Source organism: Pinus tabuliformis, chromosome 3_2, assembly GCF_031772625.1.
Source record: "Pinus tabuliformis cultivar Carrire ecotype Pingquan chromosome 3_2, CPIR1, whole genome shotgun sequence".
In the NCBI taxonomy this organism is placed as follows: Eukaryota; Viridiplantae; Streptophyta; class Pinopsida; order Pinales; family Pinaceae; genus Pinus; species Pinus tabuliformis.
The window spans coordinates 124,882,296-124,908,351 of record NC_142302.1 but is presented as its reverse complement, the minus strand read 5'-3'; the positions used below and the strand labels follow the sequence as shown (position 1 = coordinate 124,908,351).

Sequence of the window (26,056 nt, the reverse complement as noted above, 5' to 3'; positions counted from 1 at the left end):
TTCTGTATGCCTTTGAGGTCTCATTGTATCCTACAAGATACCCTTTTTCTGCAGTCTAATCCATTTTACTGCGCTTCTTGTCTGGAGTGTGACAATAAGCCATGCTTCCAAATATCTTGAGATGACTGACTTCCAGCTTCTTCCCTGTGAAGACCCCTTCCAGCGTTTTCTTCCCCAATGCTCTATGAGGAGTTCTATTTTGGATATACATTGTTGTGTTGCAAGCTTTTGCCCATAGATACCTAGGTAGATCCTGATCATACAACATAGCTTTGGTTGCCCCAACAATAGTTCTATTTTTCCATTCTACTACTCCATTCTACTCTGGATTATATGGAGTTGTCCACTCTCTTTTGAGGCCCTCCTTTGCATAGAAATTTGTGAAGTCTTTGTTTGTATATTCTCCACCATTATCTGAATGCAATACCTTTATCTTTTTCCCTGTCATATTTTCAATAAGAGCTTTAAACTCTTGGAAACAATCAAAGACCTCATCCTTGGTCTTTAAGAAATAGATCCAGGGTTTTCTAGAGTGGTCATCAATAAAGGTGACGAAGTATTCGCCACCACTAAGATCTCTTATGGATATAGGACCACAGTATTTGAGTGTATCAATTCTAATACACATCCTGCTCTATTGTTACTTTGGGAAAAGTTGTTTTAGTGTACTTCCCTAGTACACACCCTCTACATAAGTCATCATGTTCATTACTAAGTACTGGTACTCCTATGACAGTCTCTCTGAGCATTCTCAGTGCTCCATGGTGTAAGTTCCCCATTCGCTTGTGCCATAATTCATTTCATTCCTTTTCACCATCATAGTTGATGCCTATCAGTGACATTGGAGACTCAAGCTACCACCTATACAATTTGTTGCTTAGAGTTCCAATTTGTCTTTTCTTCTTCTCGCTTGGATGCTTGACATATACTTTCTTTCCAATGAAGTATACATCGTATCCTTTGTCCTGTAATTGAGACATCGAAATCATATTAATTTATAATCTCGGCACATGAAGAACATTGGTGGTTCAGATGTTAGTTCCTACTTCCGTCTGAAATATTATGGTGTCCCTCCCTACTAGAGTACACTTTGTCCAATTTCCCATTGTAATATGGAAATCTATTTGTTCTTCTTGATAGCTCGAGAAATGTTCTCGTACTCCAGTCATATGAGTTGAAGCCTTGCTATCAATATACCAAACATTTGTTGACATTGAACTTGCTAGGCATGTGAATTCTTCTTCTAGTCTAGAAGCCAATTCTGAGTTACTTTGAGTTTCCATCTTTGTGATGTTTTCTGGCGCTATCCTACCCCAACAACTGTTGTAGAATAAATTGTGTCCTTTCCTGAGAACTACGCAATTCTCTAGGGTTTTGATTTTCAACCTTCGCAGCAATATCAAACTCCCTCCTTTTTCTCAATGAGAGCTCTTCAGTTTGCACTCCTGCTTAACCTTGCTCTGATACCATGTGAAAATTTCAACATAGAAATCTTACTACAATGATAATATTATTTCTTCTACTTATTAACTCAGAAATATGTTATTCACAGTGTTCTTACGGTGAATATCAAAATAAATTCTACTGCAGAATTCACAAATAAAATTTTGAAAGAGAATGTAATAACAACACAAGAATCACCACAATGACACAGTTATTTTTGGACAATCGTCCCGGAAAAACCCAGTGTAGGAAAACTAGTGAAGCTGATGAGGGTTTCTTTATTATTCTTCAACAAAAATCTCTTGTACAATATACAACCAACAGAACAGAAGTGAGAAAATTTACTGATGCTTCCTTACAAATATTTGATCTAGGAGAAGTGTTCCTCATCCCTCTGAATCCCTCTGCGTCTTCCTGCATCACTTTTCTTTACACTAGCCCAACGTCAACCTACCCTGCACTACTTCTTTCTGCATCACACTTTTGTGTTGGCTCTCCCTGCTCTGCGTCTTCTTTCCTTGTACTCCCAACTAATGTTGATGCCCTCTCTCTCTTTCTCACCTGCAACTCTCCCTCTGATTCGATTTTCTCTTGCCGAACTTCAACTAGTGAGAAAATCGATCTTACTTGGGTAACTAAATATCTGTCTCTGATGTGTTCTCCAAGTGCCCATTAAGCCTTCTCTTATAATCCTCTCGTTGATCAATCAACGGACCAGATTAGATCCTAATCAATGGCTATGATCATTTTGACTTGATCTATGCTTCTTCTAAAAGTTTCACCCATAGTTTAGATTAATGCCTATTAATTATTTTAATTTCCTAAGTTTAGACTTAGGGTCCCATTAAAAATAATTGATTATTTTAATAAATCTACCTCTGGGTAGAATTTCCCAAAACGATTTCTGGGTATTGGAGAATGCAGGTGTCTAAACCTCCCTGCGAATTTTGAGACTTAGAACACATCTGATGCTACTAGAAATCAACAAGGGAGAGAGTGATGGGGAGCGAGAGAGAGGGAGGTGAGAGGGAGAGGGAAAGGAAGGAAGAGAGAGAGAATGAGAGAGGGAGATAGAGGAAAAAAGAGAGAGATGAGGGGAGAGAGAGATATGGAGTTGGAGGGGGAAAGATTGGGAGGAAAGAACTAAGACATAGAGAGAGAGAGATGGAGAGAGAGTGAGGGAGAGAGGAGAGGAGAGAAGAGAGAGAAGAGGAGAGGAGAGAGATAGGGAGAGAAGGGGAAGAGAGAGAGAGAGGGAGACACATAGATGGAGGGGATAGAGAGAAGGAGAGAGGGAGGGAGATAGTGATAAAGTTGGAGGGAAGAGAGAGGGAGTGAGTGATGGGGAAGAGAGACAAAGGGAAGAGAGACAAAGGGGGAGAGAGAGGGAGTTGGAGGGGGAGAGAGAGAGGAAAGAAGAAAGACATAGAGAGAGAAAGGTGGAGAGAGAGAGAGGATGTGACAAGGGAGAGATGGAGAGAGAGTGAAGGAGAGAAGAGAGCGGGAGGGAAGAGAGAGAGGAGAAAGAGAGAGAGAGAGAAGGGAAAGAGAGACAGAGGGAGGGAGAGAGAGATAGATAGATATGGAGAGAGAGTGTGTATGTTTGGGCGGTGAGATAGAGATAGGGAATAAGAAAGAGACACATAGATACAAATATAGATATTATATAACGAGCCTAGACCCATCTTAACCTCGGATCTTTCAAGTGTCGAGAGGGATCAAATATCTGGAGGTGCAAACCTTTCCTCAAGTTTTTCAGTCAAAAAAGAGGTTCGCTCCTCGAGAGATTTTATTCCTCTCAACGCTTGATAGATCTGAGGTTAAGATGGATCTAGGCTGGTTATTAATTTGTGTAGTTAGTGTTGGTTTCACTTATTAGTAGTTTAGTTTGTGTTTAAAAAAAAAAAAATTTGAGTTGTTGTGGGACTTTTTGAAGCTTTGGGTGGATTTCTCATTGGAATTTGGGGGAAAAAATTTAGTGAAATTTTAATTTGTGTTGTTTAAAGTGGTCTTTTTAACTATATATATGGATTCAACTCCCTAAAAAACCCTTGGGGCACTTAGATAGTGCAGCGTTCACCCATTAAACTTGTGATTTCGATTAATCCCTATGAAATTTTAGACAAATTAATCAAAAATAAACTAAAAAAACTTTTTAAAAAATCGCACTTAAAAACAACTAGATAATATTATTATTATTATTATTAAAATAATTTTCAAAACATATTTAATATTTCATTTTAAACCCATCAAACTAACCCAGCTGATTTAAGAAACATCCGTCAAAGTAACCAAACTTGTTTCAAAAACAGATATGAAGCCATACATATTAAAACCGAGAGCGCCATCCCATACATTGACATAGAAATATGCAACAAAATAACAGCGTCCATCGTGGATTATTACATGAATACATGTATGTGAAAATATATTTCAAACTCAAGTGGTCATATACCATCCTCTTCTCGTAGCACTGGAAAATGGATGGATGTGGTTATAACCTGGAGACACACTGATGGTGTCCCCACGAATGACAATCTGGAAAAAATTCCATTCTGCTAGAAATTCTCCTTGTGAAATTCAAAACGAGTGCTTGAGTTATGGTTAAATTGCTGCGAAAGTGAACGTAATTGCCTTGTAAGAGTAGGCGGCCCACAGTAAAATACCCCTGCAATATTCAGATACCGGACATGGTGAATAAGTTAGATTGTGACCAATAAAAAATAAAATTTTCAAGATTATATTCCCCTAAATACACTATCAAAATTGTTTGTCTGATTTTAGGAACTTGCAACCAACTTTAAACTAATATAAATGAAACAAAAACTTTTAATTAATGGAATCTTATTCATGTCCAGCTGTTTGATTCAACCTATTCGAGCACCCTTGTGGGCTGTCGACAGTTGGGTGAAGACTCTGTTCCAATTTGGCCTCGCAAAGTGTGTTCGAATCTGCAGTCATGCGTGCGTATTAAGATAGATCAACCACAAGCATATTCGTCAATTGAATCTCTTGCAAATAATCCAAATCTTGGGAGAGAATCGAATCTGAGACATACTCTGCTGCCTGAAACAATGTCGAATCCATTTTTGGCATGATGCAGGGATTGAACCATGGCTATGAGAGCTGAGCGCGCGTCGCCTTCTTCGTACACGCTCGTTAAATAATTGTGCATTTCGATCACTCTCTGCAAGTCTCAATGTTGTTGGCATATAATTTAGTATAGAGCAGGTACCCGAATAAACAAATCGAATTCACAATATATTTAATGGGTACAGAATACAAAAACCATGTGAAAAGATTCTGGTGATTTGGAATTATTACGTTGTGATCGCTCTCTGCCACTTCGTTCATGACACCTTTGAACCATTCAAAGGATCCTTGTTCTCTAGTAACCCAGTAGAAGTATGCCCGGGCTGGTACTCGTCCTTTGTAATTACTTCCTTCAGGACTTCGTGTTGGACTGGGTTTGAATTTGCTCACATCATTTCCAGCGTCCTGCAGTATTCGTGCCTTTTTTATTAAGAAAAGCTACAGGAATACAGATAATAGTTTTGCTTTAAATTCTGTGCAGAACATTTTGGAATTTCTATGGATAAAAGTGAGGTGAGGATTTGAAGAAAAACAAAAATTAGCTGTGTAACATTAAATTCCAAAATATTTCTAAAATTCTGCAATAGTACTGTGCTTACAGCCTGTTCTTCGTTAGACTTGATGTTGTTCAGAAGATCTTTAAGAATGCTGATGAAAGGCGTTGCCCCAATTCCCAAACCCACGAGTAACAGAATATCATATTTGTTGTAATTTTGGGCCGGAGCTCCATAAGGTCCATCGATGTAAAGCTTGGGAAATCTGCAGATGTAAATTTCACAGTTAAACATCTTTATTAGAAAACAAAAAATTGTCCAGAATCTGTGTTTGCTTCACAGAGATGTCAGAAGATATTAACTTCTTCCTTTCTTGTATTCTATTTTCGCAAAGAAGACAAACTAATATAACCTGCATACTGGGATTCCATTGTCAGCTACCAGTGTAGTGTCAGCCCTCAGTAGACCACTTTTATTGGCAGTAGGGGGTTCACAAACCTGCAGTGTATAGCAACTTTCAAATATTTTTTTGAAGAAATTTGGAGGGTTTTGTAGTTTGCTGTGTTGCGTTGTCAGTGGATTTGATATAAAATATCTAAAATTAAGATAAAAGGTAAATGTTACCCTAGAAAATATCCTCTTAAGTTCTGTTGTCCAATCACCCGAGGTTCGGATGTGGACACTCAAGTAATCGTCTCCTGGAGCTGAGGTAATAGAAAAAGGATGCCTGCACAATCAAAGATTCCCATTATACATCTGATGCTGTGTTGTAAGTACGCTGTGTTATAAGTTTTAATGAAATTATAACAGATAAATTGAGATTGCAGATTTTGAGGATATTTTGAAATCCGTTTCATATTTCAAAACTGAATTGAGATAGCAGATATTTTGGGAATATCTTAAAATCAGTGAATCAGACCAATAAAAACAAAGTCAATTAATTTTTTTGACCCACGTGACTGCAGTCAATGAGATTCGGGATATTTATGCCCATGACCAGTAAATTGAATTCAGTCTTACCATTCAAATGGAGAGACATCTGGACACTTTATAAACAAATACATCCCACTTTTGTACTTGAATCCCATAGGCTTGGTCATATGCAAAGCAAGAACATTACCAGGATATATGGCAGCCTAAAAAGACAGATGAAGGTTCAAAAGCTTCGATCAGTCTAGTTTTTGAACTTTAATTAACAGGAATATATGGAATTGGATGCTAAACTTATACAGTGACAGTGTCATGTCACATCACGAAATTCAAAAAGGAATCACCGACCTTCACGAGATTAACTTTGTTGGTATTTTCACGGAAAAATCTGAGCAATCGCTCGCCGATGTACAGAAGTATGGGTATGGCCATGTACATCCAAGCCTGCAAGACATTTGCTGAGTTATCCTTAATAATCATTATAATTTGCTGGCAAATCATAATTTTGATTGAGAAAGTGAAGAGAATCTCTTTAGCTACGTACCGTTTTCTGGTACCATTCGTGTGTGAGATATATGAAGATGGAGTGGATGATAAGCAGGGTGTAGACCGCAATAAACAAATGATGAGCATACCAGAAAGCATTGAAGCCAGCTAGCTTATGCAGAGGCCATGGCAGTTTGACTACGTTTCTCCTGAAACTATGAGTGGCCAGCGTGAAGGAGAAGGCCATCAGGAACACGATAATAATCCCAGTTAAGCCCACTGTGCTGGTTATCAGATCTTGATAAGTTGGTTTTCTATAGTGAAATCCACGTCCTATTGTAGCCATAAACTTGAGGTCAGGACATGAAACAATTCTGGGGAAGTCGCAGGAGAGATGCACCACCCCATGAATGAATACTCCAGTTGTAATTCCCACCGCCATCACCTGCAAAAATCGTACATACCCATCAGTGACTTCTCTTTACGAGAAATGCAGCCTGGGTGAAGCCTCATTGACGAAAACCGATTTAATTTGTTAGCAAATCTTTTGGGCTAATGTAATATTTCTTTTTGGCGGTTGAGAGTTTTTTTCTTCGTTAAGATTTTGATAGTAGGGATTTTTGTAAATCTAAGATATAGCTGTCAAATTTTAATATTTTAGGTGCTACAAAAGTTTTTGATGGTGCTGAATTTATTTCTACCTTAGAAAATATGATTCAAACACAATTATTGCAAGATATTTTGAAAAAAAAAATTGCCCAATTTTAGCCTAGGCAATTCCTCCGCCTGGGTATCCTTCTTATTTTTGTGTTTTGTGGGAGCAATTCCTCTGGCTAGGTATCCTTCTTATTTTTGTGTTTTGCGGGATAAACCCTTAAAAAATTTGTATTTTATAAATAATACTTTATAGTTATAAATAATACTATGGCATTACTAATTGAGTGTTTTTGAATCTCACAATTTATATAATACATGATAAGCAATTGCCAAATTAAACTGGCCCTTTCATTAATTCAATGTTTCTGTTTTACTGGACAATAATAATTACCTTATGAAAGTTGATATTGTCATCAAACGGGACAATTGAACTAGCCCTGGTCTTTCTGAGCCAGGTGATTGTGTTGCGACATACAGGGAAGAGAATGAGAGCCATGTTAAGCTTCAACGTCTCAGCAGCGCCCTTGGCTACACAAACGCAGTAACCCATCACCTGGAATGCAGCTTTGTGCTTGTATTGCATAAATTTCCAGGTGAACAGACAAGCATTCAAGGCTATCCACAGTAAGATGATCCAGATGCGCTTCCAGTTCTCGTGGACAAAATCCTTTGCCACCTCAAGGAATCTGTAAATGGGACTTCTCCAACGCTTGGGAATCATAGTCTTACTCAAAGTTTTGCTGTGTTTTACACATCCTTCGTTCCCATAAGTGTTCACCATGCCTTGTAGCAGAGCGTCAAGCTGCCATATCTGCATAGCATTAAAATAGAGGTTCCAAGTTCATTGAAAGCATAACGTAGTTTGCGGTATATATCATCAACATATTCGATCTCCATGAAAAGTAGTCGCAGTAAGCTCTATCATGTTGCTGTCCTATAGGAGTTTAAAAGTCATGAACTAAATCCTTTGCATGTAATTTGCATTATTTTTTCAATTCCCGTGGCAAAAGAAGTCAAAACGGATACAAATTGGGATTCCCATAAATCTATGGTTAGAATTAAAAATAACCTCAATGTATCCTAAATGATCTGGATCAAGCTCCTCCATGATGAGACCAGCATATTCTGCAGCATTCTCCTTCAGCTTTGCCAGTTTGTTTGCAGAAGCACTCAGCACAATAACCTTAAATGAAATTTATTGTCAGCTTGATGATATCAGTCAAGGAAAATGTTGGGACTACATGGACACAACTCAATAACCAAAGGAAAATCTAACCAAGAAGTTGGATCGGCTTACCTCCTTAACCTCATCTTCTGATATTCGGCCATCTCCATTCTTATCACACCTGCATTGTAAATCACATTATAATTAGTTTCTTTCAACTGCAGAACTAATTATACCTTCTGAATTATCCAACTACACAATCAGTAAATCTTGAGATCAGCAATTAAAGCAGCTCAAGAATCGTACATGTCAAAGAAGATCTGTAGCCTAGAATCAAAGTTCTGGTCGGCCATCTCCTGCCAGAATTGGTAGAGCTCATCCTTGGACAAGCAATTGGTTTTCAGCCCTTTTCGCCGAGCTAATGCATCAAAGAGTTCCACCGCAAATTCCTTCGAGTCTTTCATGCCTGCAAGAAACCCAGTATTTAAGACTAAACCCAGTATTCAAGACTAGGTTCAGAGGAGAGAAGAGAGGTAGAAGCTATTTCAACACACCAGGAGCAGGGGATCATTGTTTCACAAACACATCTACACAATTAATCTTACACAGAGAATATTGAAAAGCCAAGCAAAACAAACAAACAAACATAGCCACCCCGCAACCATGAACATTTTTTTTTTTAATTCTCTAATTAAGACGAGGATCATTGTATGTTTAGTGAGTTTAATAGTTAAGAAAATGTATTTCTTTTTTATCAAGTTACAGGTTCCAATACAGAAGGAATAGAGTATATACACATGCATAAACTTTAACAGCAAAAATCAACATCTGTAACAGAAATTCAACCACATGCTAAATATCCCTTAATTACTTCAACGATCCAGATAGTCACTGATTATTAGTTACTGACATGAACTAAATATGCGAAGTTCAGAGGTTCTGTTCAGAATAAGTTTATGTCAACGCTGCTACTAACAATTTGAAAACCAATCTTCGTAGCCTTAATGTATGAAAGTAAAGGGCATATAAACCTTAAATTTAATCCAACCTATGGACAATATGACCCAATGATCTTGGCGAAAACACACCTATGCAGGCACCAAAATTCTCTTTGGAGACTCTTCCCTCCACAGCAAATTGCTCAAAACGTTTCTCTACGGTTTGCCAGGCTGCATCCTTCTCTTTCGCACCAACATTTTTATCCAGAAATCTCAGGCTTTTCAGCCCCCTCTCAGCACTCGATACAGTTCTATCAAACTTAACTCTCCTGTTGGCCTTAGAATGGGAGACACTGCCATCGCCAGAGACCCCATTGATAGACTCCTTGTTGCCTCTGAAGGTCGAAATCCTCTTCATCTCGGACTTAATTCGGGTTGTAAATGAAGCTCTCTTCATGCCTGGATCACCCATACGAGGAGCTGGCTTAAGTTCCGACTCCATTCCCATATCAGGATTCATGCTTAATGATCCTTGAGAATAACAAAAGCTTGAAGACGTTGTTTTGTCCTCGTTGGCGCATCGAAAGGGTTCCTCATTGCCACTGTGGACAACAACACCATCCAATTCCGACTGCTCATTACTTTCTCCAAACTTGGATACTCCATCTGGGGCATTGTAAACGAGTGCCATTTCGGCTTCTGCATGTATTTCTGCAGAATTCCAAGGCTTGTGATGCATCAAAGTGGTGGAGGCCTTGCTTGGTCTGATCCAATTAATATAGCCTTTATTTTTGCTTTCTTATACAGTATTTCCAACTTGTGGAAGAAAACTCACAAAGGTCCAAACCACATGGATATTGATACTTCACCTGAAAGGGCCTTCCAATATGCCTTAGTAACAGGATGGTACCAAATGATAATTTCCTGCTTCAATGACATTGGTCGGCTCAAAAAGTTATGAACATGGAAAGTTCAGTTTTATGAGTGAGCTGTCGGTAGAGGGGCTAATCATAACCAACCTGCAGGATGGATGATATGACCCCACTGATATGACCATGACTTTGTCTGAATGGGACAGAAGGGGCACAGAGAGGCAAGCACGTCTGACTTTGCGTACAACCACACCTCCACCACTTCTACCAACTTTGACAAATCCTCAATAATCTAATCATAAGCCAATTAAGCAAAAAACATATAAATAAATAGATAAGCTTTAGCAGAAATAAACAAAGTATTAATCCAATCCAGAAAAGTCATGTAAATTAATAGAGTAGCTTCAGCAAAAATAATCAAAATGCTTGTTTAGTAGAAAGCTTTAATCCCTCACCCATTTCACTGATTTATTCTTGAAGCAATCTGAGTTTACCTCATTGCTTACTAATCGCGATTCCTTTAACGTTTCCTCAGGTACTTTTAAAGAGAAATCGTGCAAAAAGTTTTGCAGAAAATTACAGATTGATTATAGATCCAAAAACATCAATCATGCGAAATCCAAATATCATGGTCTTACTCGTTGGGAGTATCGATAATGTTTATATCAATTATTATCCATTCTTTTTATATCTTGTTTATCTAAATTATTATCCATTCTTTTTATATGGTGTGACACTGTTGTATCACTCTTGAAGAAAAGTTAAGTTGTGCCTTCTTTCATATTCATATGAATATGAAATTGTACTGTATTAAAATTTATTTAATGGTAGACTTTGGATTATTTTGAAAATTTGATGGGTATTCAAAATGGATGGCTGATTTTGGAAATATATTGGTATTTCATTGACAAACCTGATGTCGAACAATTGACTGTGACTGTGTTGTTGTTAAGTAAGTAAATTTATTAAAATTTGATAAATAAGAGAGAAAGTGAAACAATTAATTTAATTTTTATTTATTAAATTTCTAAAATATTTCAAAGTAATTTATTAATATGGTTTTTTATTCAAGTTTTCTATGATCCATAATGAATTAAACAAAGTCTTTTGGTAAAAGTCAGGTGAGAGGATTTTTTTGGTGGACACTTTTCGAACCAAAGTGTGGTTGATCATCAGGGCAGATTCTTTTTATCTATTCTTTTTATGTTGAAACATTGATGTATCACTTGGAAGAAAAGTAAAGTTGGGCTTTCCTTCACCATGAATATAAAGTTGAAATTGTACTAAAATTAAATTTATTGTAGATTTTGGAATATTTTGAAAATTTGATAGGTATTTTTGCTAAAATTAAGTTAATTGTAGATTTTGAAATATTTTGAAAATTTGATAAATTGTAGATTTTGAAATATTTTGAAAATTTGGTAGGTATTTTTATTGATTACAAATTTTGGGAATATTCTGGAATCTCATATCTAACAATTGACCATGTCACTATCCATTTTGATAAGTTTATCAAAATTTGATAAATAAAAAAACAATGAAACAATTAACTTAATTTTGTCTATTAAATTTCCAAAATATTTCAAAATTCATAATCGAAATAAAAATATCAAATACACTTAAAGTAATATATTAAAATAAATAATTTTGTTAGCTCTAATTCTACTTTGAACTTTGTGTTTCATTTTTATACCCTACAAAATATTTCTCTACAATCAAAACTTTTATAAATTTAAACAAATACGTTGTCCAACAAACTAGACATATACAACCAAACCTGCAATAATAAACCTATAACCATTGAATATTCGTTACCATTTAAAAATACTAATAAATATTGGTTACCATTTGAAAATAGTAATGGCTTAAAGATTGAAAATGGAGAAATTCTTTGAATTTAGACGCCCTCAGGCACTAACCTCCAGTACACCCAGTTTTGCGCTTGTCCCATCTATGTACAAATGGTCATGTTTAGGTTCTTCGTAATCATCGTGCTCAGGAACATCCGCATCCGCATAAGGCAACCACCACGTGTTTATGATCTGCCTGAAGATATTATTATCATTGTGGACACATCATAAATAATAATAATAACCACATTAGAGCTGAACATGTTAAAGAGATTTCATTGTGCCGCGTCTTACCTTACTCTCAATTCATCCAAAATATAAAATTGAGTTGCAAATGAAGAGGTGTTCCCGCCTAGTTTACCTGTTCCTGATTGACATTAAAAGAGATACGATAGCACTACAGAACATGCACTTTGACTAATAAGAAAGTTATTTTATAATTTCATGATTCAATTTTAAATTTATTAAATTATAATTTCAAACATTTAAAAATTTTAAATTAATTATAAGTTATTTTATAATTTCATGATTCAATTTTAAATTTATTAAATTATAATTTTAAATTAATTGTATATATCCTATTATAAAGCACCGAATCACTCTCTGTAATAGAAACTCATCTAATTGCAACGCCTAGATACTCAATAAAGATGAACAAAGATGTATGATGATATATTAATAAAAAAGGAAAAATTTGTAGACAAAAGTAAGAAGGAAAAGAAGATAAATAAATATTTATTTTATCTTTTCATTTTAATCCTGAACTTTTAGATCATATAATTTTATATATTAAAATCATGTATTGACATGAAGGTGAGGGTAGAGTAAAAGTGAAGAAATCTCATTAACACCTCACCTCATAAAATGTGATGGCCTTTCCTACTTTGGTTGAAGGTTTTTGACATAATGTGTCAATAGGGGGTGGGTAGAAAGTGAACAAACTCCACCACCATCTTCATTTTTTTTACGGGAGGGGGGATGGGTATGTCAAATTATTTTCATTTCTTTGAGGCTATACATGGGAGTAAAAAGTGAAAGTGGAGGTGGAACACCATTTTTTTTAATGGGAGTGGGAATTAATGGAAGTGGGAATGGGTATGTTAAATTATTTTCATCTCTTTATGAGGTTATGGATAGGAGTAGAAAGTGAATGTGAAGGTGGAATAGTGTTATGAGTTTTTATAATAATAAAAATATATATTTAATAAAATAGTAAATATAATATATATATTTATATATATATATATATATATATATATATTTTTTAAAAAAAAAAAAGTAAAGTTATTAATAAATTTTTTTATTATTTAAAGTGTTTTAGTGTTTATATTTCAATTTCATATTTATTAGAGCTAAATAAAAATAAGTTTTGATTTTTTAATAATAAGACTTAAAGAATGACTTTCGTGGATATCTCTTTATTTAATAATTTTCAATGTTTTCATTTAAATAATGGAAATGACTATGTCAATTACAAGAATCATATCGGGGTTTGTTAGTATTGAGGATTCTATAATGTTTTTTTCTTTCTTCTTTTTTTAACTCTTGATACCTCCTAATTTCAAAATCCCAATAAAGTTATAACATATATTTTTATAAGACTAGATAGAAAACTCTTCAGTAGTTAATAGACATCATCGGCTTATGTCAATATGGCAAGGATATCTTGGTCTCCTGATATCTCGTTACCCCAATCTCCCCATCTCCGAGTACTCAAATTTCTCAATGTCACAATCTCTTAGTACTTTAATCTCTCAATATCCCTAGTCTCTCAATGTTTTGATCTCTTAGTAGTCCAATCTCCCAATCTCTTGATACCTTGATCCCCTGATCTTCTGATCTCTCAAAAGCTCAATCACTCGATATCCCAGCATCTTGTTAACAGAAAAGCCAATAAATCTTGGTCTCTTGACAGACATTTTTTCCATTAGTTAACAAACATTATTAGGTTCTATTAATATTGAGAATTCTTCTTGTTCGTTGTTTGATGGATAATCGAATACTCATTCACACGAGATTCCATTGTCCTAACACCTAATACATTGACATCCCAATAACCCAACACTCTGGTATCCTGATAATGTAATAAATCAATAAAGTGGTAGATTATTAGTCATTTAACAAACATTTCTCCATCATTTGTTCAATGATTATCAGTGTCTATTTTATATCAGGACACATTCAATTGGCGACTAATATATTCATGTGATGGATCCTCAAGACATTTTTCTAAACAAAAGTGATATTTCCTTTGGTTTCTTTGAAACCCTAAATTGTTTTGTTTCATATTAAAATCTGGATTTTTGACCATTATTTATGACTTAAATGCTCATTTATCAATTCTTGTTATACAAATTTGTTATTCTACTCGTTGCATTATGTTCTAAAAATGTTGAAAAACAATTAGTTTACCAATTGTCATTCTAAAGCTTACTAGAGTATTTCAATGGTATAAATTTGTGGTTAGTATTACCCTACACTTTTAAGCAAATTATCTTCTTTATAAGTTCTATTAATTGCTTCATTATAATTTATGTTTTGGGTTGTTTCCCTAGAACAAGGGTTCATATAAGATAGTATGACAAAGAAGGGTAAGGGTAAGCAAGTCAAATTCAAAGATGAAGAAGAGGATAGAAATCTCAATTTGGCCTTCTTCTCAGATACTTCACAAAATACCAATTGTAATTATTTACAGAATTAGTTAAAGAAACAAGGAAGAATTGTATAGAGTTATGTCGGTGCAACTTCAGATATCATTGAATAATACAACATGCCAAATATTTAGTTTTTGGGATAAATAGTGCCATTAGCGGATCTGATTAAACAAAGGGATGCTAAAATGGTGAAGGATGTTAAGTTTGATATATGTGACGGTGATTCAATCCAAGAAATAATCTCCAAACCTTAGAAATGTTCAAAATCCTTTTATAACAAAAGTAACAAAAGAGAATGTAAAGGTTGCTTTTGGACTTTACAAGTGTGAAAGGATTATGGAAATTCATAGACCTCCACTAATTTATCAATCAATAAATAACTTATCTTTATAGTAATCATAAAGAAATAAAGAAGTAAAGAAGATTTTTATTCCTAATTAGTATGTGAGGATCACCTTCCTATTTTTGAATGATAGTTGATGAAAAATAGGGAACAAACCTAATTTTTAGTTGTAACTATTATTTAATGAAAATTTTCATGAGATTTGAGGGATTTGAAACTTATAAGCAAGACTTCATATTTTTATTACTCTAATTATAATCTTGGACACCTATAAGTTGGAAATCCAAAGTTATGACTCATATATTTTTATCATGATCTGGATTGGATCATTATGTTGTTTGACATGCATATCGATTTTTTTAGAACGAAGAAAGTGTAGGAATTAGCTCATAGGACTATTTTCACTAAGAGGACCAAGTTTGGCAAATCGAGGTCTCAAACCTTCCCGGAGCATTTTGAGGCATCAGATGACATTTTTTTGGGAGTAAAACTTTTTCATTTTTGTGCAAAATCTTTTTATCATAATCTACAAACAAAGACCTTTCCAACGACACAATAATCGCCTCAAGTGAAGTCCATATGCAAAAGTTATGCCACTCCAAAGTTGATCTTCCTATTTTCACCACCATAATTCAAGAGGATGTCATGTCAGCCCCCATTATTCATGTAAAAGGGGCTAGCAACTTGATTATGATGAATAAGACTCTAGAAAAGTCCATATTGTAATTTTGGTTAAGAGTCGAGGTAGCCAAACCTAATCACGAGTAGGCTATTGGGTTGTGTTATAACCAGGCCACTAGGAGGAAAAGGGGTTACATTCTTTTTGAGTGCATTTTTCCATAGATGATCAAAAATAACTGAGAGGGATAGGAGGCAGAGCATACAGAGAATATTTGTGCATTTTAATATCCCATGGGCTACATGCCATACTACTTTGTACTCGTAGTTATTTTCTATTCAAATAAAGAGAGTGAGCAACCTCACCTTCCACCTAAGTTTTCTCCCAAAAGGGTTCCTAGGTCATATCTTGTGCCAAATCATGGTTTGTGAGTTTTTATGTCATTGTTCTCTATATTATGCATGATTTTAATTTTCATGCATATGCAATTAACAATAATATATAAATCTAGAAATCTAAAGAGAAATAAAACCCTAATAGTGTATATTTTGTATTTTTAAATATAGTTTTATCGATTTGTTGTAATGAATTGTTCAGTGGAATATCCACAGCAGTTTACAGATCATATTGGTATCAAGAAGGTTTCTTTGGGTATATTGTGGATATTTGCAAGGGATCTAGATCGGCTAAGCCAAAAGTCATAAAACCCTAGTCATGGTTGATGAATCTATGAATAACCCTCTTGATCTTGTAGAGGAGATATTTTCATGGATGGAAGCACAAGTCACGGATATAAACTATAATTGAAATATCCTCATGTCAACCCTAGGTAATAAGCTTGTGTTATCTGGAGAAGATGGGGGTTATAATGCAGAGGACAAATCAGAGGGGAGATCAAGAGATTAGAAAGAAATATAGAACCATCCATAGAAAGGACCCAAAAAACATCAACCCAGTTCGAATGTCATGAATCATTCATAGTCCCTGTTCAAAATTGAAGTGAAATTCAATGTCAAGTCATACCAAGGTGAGATTGACGCTCTAAAGCCAAATCATCGGTTACAACAATTAGAAGTGTATTTCATTGTCCACCATATTGGGAAGAATAGAAGATGTCGTTTTTGCAGCTAAAATTAGAGGGCCATCCCCTCACTTGGTGGGAAATCCACATGAAGACCTTGAGGTTGGAGGAAGAGCCTCCAATGACTAAGTGGGAGAACTTCAAAACCTTCATAAAGTCACAATTTTACCCTGTTGGGTGTGCAGAGGACCAGTGGATCCGGCGACACTACTTCACGCAAAATTCAGAGCAGAGCATATAGGAGTAAACCATAGAGTTCAGAAAGATGGCCATAATGAAGGGTATTTCCCCAAATAACCTAGATGCACTCCTCAAATATTTAGGGGATCTACATAGCTATTTCGGAAGCAAGTGATGTTATTCAAGCCTAGATTGGTGGACGATGCTTGTGTATAGGTGTAGTACCTAGAGAACATAGGCTTGAAGAAAGGGAAATCAAGTGGATCAAAGTTGAAGGAGAAATAAGATGTTTTTAAGGAGGGGAAGAAGAAGTGGAAAGGGTGAAAGATAAAAAAATGAAAGCCACAACACACTAGTGCAAAGATCCCAGCAAAGATTGCAACCACTATAACATTGATGGCCATACAGAGGAGAAGTGTTGGAATTTGTATTCATAACTTAGCCAAAGCAAAAAAAGAAAAACAATAAGAATAGAATCACATGGTCATCGATTTGAGAAACTAGGTTGAGAGAAGCTTAGATGTGGATGAGAATATTGTTTGCACGTTAGTGCATAAGGAGGTGAATCTGAGTAGCCTTCAGCAACGAGAAGAGAAATAAATGACCAAACTCTTACACATAAAGATATAGGTCAAGAAGACAAAGCTTGATTTTTTATTTGATTCGAGATCACAGATAAATCTCATTGTAGTAGAGCTAGTCAATGAATTGGGATTTGGAATTCATGATCATCTGAGCCCATGCCCATTGGGATGGGTAAGTAAGGATGAAGAGTTGAAGGTATCAAAATAATGAAAAATTAGATTTGACATCAGTGTTGATTTTATTGATGAAGTAGAACTATATGCAGTTCCCCTTAATGTATGTCGATTCATGTTTATAAGTCCCTACATGTACATGTGAGATACAATATTCATGTGGATAGTCAACTAGTATTGATTCGTCAAGGATGTAAAATCGTTCACCATCAGTATGCACAAAGTCAAGTCAAAAATTTTGTTGGTAAGTTCCAACCAAGGAAAGAAATTGATCGGTTCTAACAACAATCATTTTTGTTGTTTTTAAGAGAAAATCTGTATGTAGAAGAGTCTGTAAGAGGGAAGGCATCCCTAGAGGGTTGTAATAAGAAACAAAAATAGCAACTGGAAGAATTGCTACAAGCATATAGGGATGTGTTTAGGATCCTAACGGTTACGACCCAAGAGGGAAGTGGAGAATGAGATCCAACTATTGTTGGCCTCCCCATTGCCTAATGCCAAACATTATGTTACCTCCAACTATTATTGGACTCCCCATTACCCAATTCCAAACATTATGTTGTATAGATACTCTATTATAAAAGCAAGTGAGTTGAAGAAAAAGTTGCATATACTACTCGAACAGGGTGTCATTTGACTGAATACATCACCTTGTGGGTCACCCATCATCATTGTGCCAAAGAAGGATGTGACTTGGAAAATGTGTATCGATTACAGGGCATTGAACAAAATCATGCTTAAGAACAGGTACCCCTACCCAAGATAAATGATCTATTGGATAGTTATAGCAAGCGAAATACTTCACCAAATTGGACTTAAAGTTTAGATATCACCAAGTTCGAGTGAGAGAAGAAGATACCTAGAAGACCACCTTCAAAACTAGGAAAGATTAGTATGAGTGTTTAGTCATGCCATTTGACCTATCCAATGCACTAGCTATGTTTATGAGATTAATGAATGATATACTTCACTAGTTTATAGATTCATTTGTTATTGTCTATTTAGATGATATACTGGTATACAGTGCTACCTGGGAGGAGCACATCTCACATTTGACGTGGGTGTTAGAGACATTAAAGAAGCACCAACTTCTAGAAAATCTCAAGAATTGTGAGTTTTCACAAGAGTATTTGGTTTATCTAGGGTATGTGATAAGTGGATGGGGTTTCTACAACAATTTTGTTTAGTTATCAAGTACAAGAAGGGAAGCACAAACAAGTTGTCCGACATGATTTTGTTGTTTTTTTTTGTAGCATTGGGAGGTATTCTTGCATGCTAAGATATGTCCTAAGTCGGACTAGAGAAATTATAAAAGATTAAATTAAAATTTATTTTCTTTTGGGCATCAAGTTGGCCTTACAAGGTGAAGGTACGTGTCCCTTGGGCTAATTCACCTCCGATCTACTAGTATATATAGATGATGTGAGATTTCATTTTGGTCATAATCACATCAATTTTTATCCCTCTTAAAGGTAGTTGCACATGTAAAAAAGGAGGACGAGTAAATTGAAGTTTGAACGATTTTATCTGTTTTTTTATTGATTCATTTGACTAGGTGTTGACCCCAGAATTAGGTTTCATTTGATCACAACTGAATACATAATTAGGTTGCGGTTGACTATAGAATTAACTACAATTTAACTGCAGAATTAGGTTAGAGTTGACTGCAATTTAAATGCATAATTAGGCCACAGTTGAGCACATGATCAATCCACAGTCGACCGCAGGGTCAAGTTGACTACATATCTGATTTTGACCAAACCAAAGTTTCACTAGAGTTGACTAATTAGATTAGGTTTCACTAGGACTATCTTGTTTTTTATTTTGACCAAGTTTGACTAGTATTTTGACTCGGATATTGGCACAGATTTCTAAAAAAAATGGATTTGTAAGCCTTGTTGAAGAATAATTTCTCCTAGAAGAAAAGTTTTTGGTTTTTCTCCCAAGTTTGTGTTTCCCAAGGTAAAATTGTTCTCTTTATCATGTTTGGTTGTCTTTATATGATCTTTACTATTTCCATTGGATTTATTGTTGATATTTTTTTAAGTGTAATTTCTCAATGATATCAGTGGCATAAGAATACTATGTGGAAATCATTAGGAATTAATTATCTAATAGAAAATTGTATTCTATTGTATTAATTATCTAAAAGAAATTTACAGTGGCAAGTCTGGTTTTAGCCTTTGAAAATTTTTATTTTTGCCTTGAATCCTTAGTGAGCGTGTTTATTTTTCTGACAGCCACACCAATTAGCACGAGCTTCTAAAAAACAGTCGTGCTGACACCCTTCTGTCACTTGTTGTTAGTTAGGCAGTTGTGTTGATTCTTGTAGGTGAAGATCAGGTTTTCCCCTAGATCATAGCCAGTGTATCTTGCCCTTTTGATTTATGTCTCTGATCTTGTTTTGACTGTGTTCTCCCTTGCTGGAAAGCTCTTTTAGCTTGGTTTATATGCTTGTTTTATTTTCATTTTCTTCACTTGGTTTCTTGAGTTCTTGGATGGTGTATAACCCTAGGGCATCTAGGTCATCATCCATTCACCTGTTTGTGTGCTCAACAAGTCAAGTTGATAATCAACGTTGCTCCTTGCATTTCGTTTGTTAGTCCTTTTGTTGCTTTCATTTCCATTTAACAAGTTTGAAAATTTTTGTTTGTTGTTTAAGTGTCTCTTTTTAGCATAGATCACATTACTCATCTTGTTTTTGGTTGAGTCTTTACTTCATTAGTTTGAAAGGAATTCTCTTTTGTGCTTTGCATTTTCTTATGATCGATTGTATTGGAAATATTTCATTGAAGTGTGATATGTTTGTGAAGCATTCGTTTTCTCATTTCATTGAAAAATACATAACTCTAGTTTGCTGAATCAATATGTTAAATTAGTTAGCATCATTGAAGACTAGAGTTGCATCATCATTTGCATTGGAAAAGAAATGAATTCTCTTTACTAGTGAAAGGACTACTTGAAGTGCATTTGATAGGAAAGATAGGAATTGGAAAGAGTTTTTCATCATTTTGTTTTCAAAAAGCGAAATAGTGAAAATGTCATTTTTCTTTCGATTGCTTGTTTTGTTGCATTTGAGTGTGTTTCCTACTCTCATTAGTGTAGACAATTCATCGAATTGAAAGGGTCTTGTCTCATTTAGCTGCATATAGGTGTTTTTCGAGTCACATCGATAAGGCCTGAAAACCGAGACATAATTTCAAGATAAACTCTAAAATGTATTCAATTAACCTAAGGCGCATTTGAAACCTAACGATCACATTTAGAAGGTCTAGGCTAGAGACATGTTCCAATGTCTTTAAACCTAGCAGTTGTCATTCGCTTTGGCACTAGACAATGATAGTACGGACTTGTGCTCCCCATATCGTCGTGTATATAAAGGGAGACCCCACTAGGTTGAAATCCTTTATCCATAGGAAGTTGAGTTTGCCACCTTGTAAACGTGATACACCGAACACAGCATTCGGGGAGATTGCCTGCCTGTACTTCTCGGTTCACCAGGAGGTATTCTACAGTGCACGGTTACCTGGTAATCCTTTTTCCTGGATCATCCTGAGTAGTCATTCTGATCTTTTTGACTCCCTAAATATAAAATATCACTTGAGCGCTTGTCCTTTAGAGCTCGTTCCAAACCGAAAGTGATAGAGTCACCTTTGCTTCTTTCTCGACTCTTAAGACATGAAAGAGCACCAGTTTGTTTTTGCGTCTTAAAAATTGTTTCCCGTGATCTTATAACATTCTTGTTAGTCATTTTCTAGACCACATCGTGAGTATACCTTTAAATACATTTTAAAGCCTTGGAATCAATCTCTCTTCTGTTTATTTGAGACAAAATCATCGTGGTTGAACCAACTGGTTCGCCTAGTTCCTCTTCCTCTCCTCTATCTGAAAGATTGTCCGAGGAGCCTTTTCCTTAATTATTAGAGTCACTTGAGGACAAAGGGGTTGAACTCGGAATTTTTCTAAGTATTCAAACTTTTTCATTTCATCCTCCCCCTTTAGATACTGGGTCACTTTCTAGCATTGGCCCGGAATCTCCAGATAATCCTATCCAGACTCCTGAGAGTTTGCTAAGTTCTAAAGGTCAGCTTGGACTGGTTGTTTATCCTCTGAATCCTTTGTTTGATCCTGTTGTGATATCACCTCAGCATTTGTACAATACGTACGATCAACTGGTTATTCCTTTGGAATTATCCCCTCGAACATCTTCGGTAGTCCGTCGTTGCCTGTTTTCACCCATGGAATCAGAAGGTGAAATCCCAGTCTCCTCTCTGGGTCACTCGAAGGTTTCCACTCCATGCACAGTTGAGGAGCAGGAATATCCTTTCCCTCCCGAAGGTTTCCCTTACATGGGAAGCATTCCAACCAGTTTTCATCCTGAGTTACCACATAATTACGTGACTTTATCTCAGTTGGTTTCTGGCACACCTACTACCTCATCACTATATCACAACCCTATTTGGGCATCTGGCGCTATGCCTACCTTGGGTCCGCTCATTTAGAACCTGACCTCCCAACGGATGGTTCTTTCTACAGTCACTTCGGTCCCGGTGCAACCCACCATTCCAAATCCTCTTATTTCATCCGTCCAAGTAACCCGTCTGGTTCAACCAACAAACTCGAGTCATGTCTTTGTTAGTTCTTCGATCCCTCCAGTAAGTGGATAGGCTGTGCCACCACCTAGGGGGAAAAGTCAAAATGTTTCTATGATGTCTGGTACAACCAATGTGAGTGGCTCACAAGCTCACATGGTTGTGGTGAAACAGCCCTCTTCGGGTGCCATTCTAAACCCTGTTGGTCCTACTGGATCGATTAATGTCCAGTACCAACATCTGAACCCTGTTGGTCCCTCTGGGCCAAGTAACATCCAATACTAGTAGCCTAATATGGCTCAGGTTCAATTCCAACCTCCTTATGTTCCATATGGTTCACAAGCGATGGTTAATCAACCCTACATGCCTCAGCCTAGACCTTATGTATAGCCTGGTCCGTCTGTTGCCCCTGGTGGGTATGGCCAGATACAGTTTAGGAAATTTCAATGTGTCATTCTGGGAACTATTCAAGTACCTTTGCAGCAACAAGAACAAATTCTGTAGCAACAAGGGCAACCTTCAATGCAGCAAGGGCCGTCCATGCAGCAGCAAGGCCAGATGATGTCACAGCAAGGACAACTGCAACAACCGCAGGGGAAACCCTCGCAACCATTATATCAAACCATGCATCCGCAAGTGCAGCATGCACTGCAATTCTCCTAGCCTATGCCTTCGCAAGGTCAACCTCTACAACTGCAGGGACAACCTTTACAGCCGCAAGCTCAACCCTAGCATCAACAAGGTCAACCCGAGCAGCAACAACCCTTGTATTCATATATGCAGGGTCAACCCTTGCAAGGGAAAGGCCAGGGTCAAATCCTGCAGCAGCAGGCGCAAAATCCTTATGTCCAAGGGAAACAAGTTCAACCTCCTTTTTCCAACGACAGCAAGTCCAAAATCCTTATGTCCAAGGGTTGTAAGTGCAGAATCCTTACGTCCAAGGGCAGTAAGTCCAAAACCATTTCGTCCAAGGGCAGCAGGTCCAAAACCCTTATGTTGAGGGACATCAGGTGAAAAATCCATATATCTAAGGCCAACAAGCTCGACAACTTTTTAACCAGTATGTTGCTTATCAACAGCCTATGGTCGGACTGTTTCAAGGCTTTCAAGGTCAAAATTCTACCTACGAGCAAGGTAACCTACAGTGGAGGAAAAATCAAATTCCATATGGATAAAATCCTCCACTATAGGGACAAAATCCTTACCCACAGGGATGGGCCCCGCCAGTTGGGGTCCCTTATTGAGCTCAAATGCCTTTCAATACCCAATTTTTCATTCTTGGCTACCCTAGAATTACCAGATGTGTCTAGACTCACGAATGACGTGATTCTTCATTCGCCATATTGGCCCCCAGTTCCATCCAATATTCTAAGCAATTGTCTGAAGTTTGAAGGAAAATTGAAAGAGGATCCATAAGCCTACATGATGACATATCACCTCTGGTGCTCCTTGAATTCCTACGTTGATGATTCCATTCGTCTTCGGCTTTTCCAACGAACTCTTACAGGTGCTGCAACCAAGTGGTATATCAAACTACCTCGAAATACCTATCATGACTTTAACACTCTCACCATGGCCTTTCTCACACATTTCCAGCTATCGGTTCACTATGAAACTGGCACCCATCTGCTAATGTCGCTCAAGCAAGACACTGCGACCCACATCTCCGATCACATCCATGAATGGAGACGTAGGCGCCGTCTGATTAAGTTTGAGATTATTGATTAGTTGTTGACCGAGTGGTTCACCAAATCATTTGTCAACAAAATTGCTGAGGACATTGTTATGGGCGGATGTGTCACTAAGGAACAATCCATCATGTGTGCCTAGTATCTAGACCTCGTCTATTCACAATCCGACACGTTATATGATGTGTTACCTGATGTGCCCAGACCATCATCTGATCTAATGACATCTAAGTCTCCGGCTACACCTCCTGTTGATGGAGTAATTGGTTCAATGACTCAGACCCCTGCAAAATCTTCTTCCAAACAAAAGTTGGTCTCCAACACTTCTCCCAATGATTCCTCTCGCAATTCATCTGGCCCTGGTAAAACCTCATAGGTTCACGCTGTCCATTCTACCGCAGTGAAAAAATCCTCTAAAGGTAAGAAGAAAGGAAAAGGCAAGGGTAAATTTGATGCCTCGAAGTAGGGTCCTCCTAAGTCATCTGTTGGTGATGCTTCCCAACGGAAGCCCAAATATCCATGCCTCATCTGTGAGGAGGATCACTATACTAAGGATTGTCCCAGATGGTCTAAAGTTAGTCATTTGCTCAAAGGGACCCCAGCTATCTTAAAAGAGCCCTTTCCATCCCAGAAAACCCAAACGGTAGACCAGCCTTAGTCATCTACTTCCACAGGTTCACAAGTGTTCATGATGAGTACACCGATTAACGTGGCCACCAGGTCAAAATATTATCAAACTCCTACCCCGACAGCAAGGAAAGAGAAAGAAGGTACCCCTTCTTCTTCTGCCCTATCTAGTTCTGGTTCTCTCCATATAGAGCGAACTAATCTTGATTCTTCCATTCGACCACCTTCTCGAGATGTGCTACGAAATTCCTCGTACAATCCCAACGCTCGAGCCGCTCAACATTATAACATTGTTGAAGATTTGGCTCAAGTGACATCAGTTATGTCTACTCTCAAGGTCCTTCAAAGTTTTCCTTCTCAGCGGAAATCGTTACTATCAACTATTAGGGGTATTGATCCAACTGATTCTAATCTCATTTGTTTTGACCTGGAAAACCACATTATGCATTTACCTCATCAGATTGCCTTTCTCATTCAGGTGATCATAAATGAGAAAACCATTCGCAGGACCGTCATTGATGAAGGTGCTTCTACCTGCATCATGTCTGTCACTTGTTGGAAGGAAATTAGTTCTCCTACTCTGAACCAATCCCCTAACACTTTGGAATATTTTGACAGACGTGATTCGTGTCCATTTGGTGTCCTTCCCAACGTTGCCATTACTTTGGAGGGCAAGATAGTACACATCGAAGTAGAGATCATTGGCGCTAATCTTAACTACAATATTCTACTCAGACGAAGCTGGACCCATGCCATGCATGTTGTAACCTCCTCCCTTTTCCATGTGATTTGTTTTCCACATCAAGGGAAAATAGTCACAGTCGACCAACTGTCCTTCTTTGCCTCTTCCTCCTTGGATGGCAATGTTCTGTATGTCAAGTATACCAGTGCTCCTTATGAGAGCATGGGGAAAGGAATCTTTAAATATCTTACCTTGATGGGCATTTTTTTTCTCCCACCTCCTTGTGTTGCCTCTGTCAACATGATTTCGGTCAAGTATGATCCTTGGGACATTCCTTCATCAGATCTTGTTAATACATGGGGCGAGGTTATGCCGTTATGTCTCGCCGAAATTAATTATGTGGAAATTGTTTCGGCTTTGCCTTTGGTATCCTCTGATCATCCTATTTTGAGAACATCTCTCGATGCGTATTCTCAATCCCTGTGGCTTGGTTCTTCGGAATCTCCCGATCCCTTAGCCGAGACTTTTCTTTATGACGAGAGTATCATGGAAGTAATGTCTCTAGAGGAAGTACCTTGGAATGACACTCATCATCATTCCTCATTCTTTCCTGGCCCAACGGTCATGTCTACTTGTCTCGAGGAGTTCTCTTCTTAGTTCCCGTCCCTACCACTTTAGACGTTGATCATGACTCATGAAGTTTGGTCGAAAGGGAACATGGGTAACATTACCCAAACGATGCCAATTGATATTTTTTTCAAGCATGTTGTTGTTGAAAATGTCCATATCGGGGTAACTTGTTCTCGAGAAGAAATCAATCTCTATAGTTCTCTGTTCCAAGAGTTTTAGGATGTTTTTGCTTGGTCATATGAAGAAATGCCTAGCATTGACCCAAGTATAGTCG

General features: G+C 37.0%; 1 protein-coding gene across 1 annotated transcript; it reads right to left on the bottom strand.

The window, feature by feature from the left end:
• Nucleotides 1–3,725: 3,725 nt before the first annotated feature.
• LOC149180129 (putative respiratory burst oxidase homolog protein H) lies at nt 3,726–10,125 on the bottom strand. The gene is made up of 15 exons (XM_089415910.1): nt 9,357–10,125; nt 8,575–8,734; nt 8,401–8,449; nt 8,173–8,286; nt 7,495–7,914; nt 6,505–6,891; nt 6,309–6,404; nt 6,051–6,166; nt 5,655–5,757; nt 5,443–5,528; nt 5,136–5,295; nt 4,768–4,941; nt 4,502–4,630; nt 4,316–4,394; nt 3,726–4,111 (listed from the first exon to the last, which is right to left on the bottom strand). The coding sequence occupies exons 1-15, from the start codon at nt 9,943–9,945 to the stop codon at nt 4,002–4,004; spliced, it is 2,772 nt and encodes a 923-aa protein (XP_089272036.1). The 5' UTR covers nt 9,946–10,125; the 3' UTR covers nt 3,726–4,001.
• Between the last annotated feature and the right edge of the window lie 15,931 nt (nt 10,126–26,056).

Bases quoted from the DNA above. Each gene is read 5' to 3' on its own strand.
- LOC149180129 (XM_089415910.1), bottom strand. From the start codon at position 9,945: ATGCATCACAAGCCTTGGAATTCTGCAGAAATACATGCAGAAGCCGAA. The intron at 7,915-8,172 runs GTTATTTTTAAT...AATGCTATGCAG, and splicing joins ATCATTTAGGATACATTGAG to ATATGGCAGCTTGACGCTCT. The intron at 5,296-5,442 runs GTTATATTAGTT...TTACATCTGCAG, and splicing joins AATGGAATCCCAGTATGCAG to ATTTCCCAAGCTTTACATCG.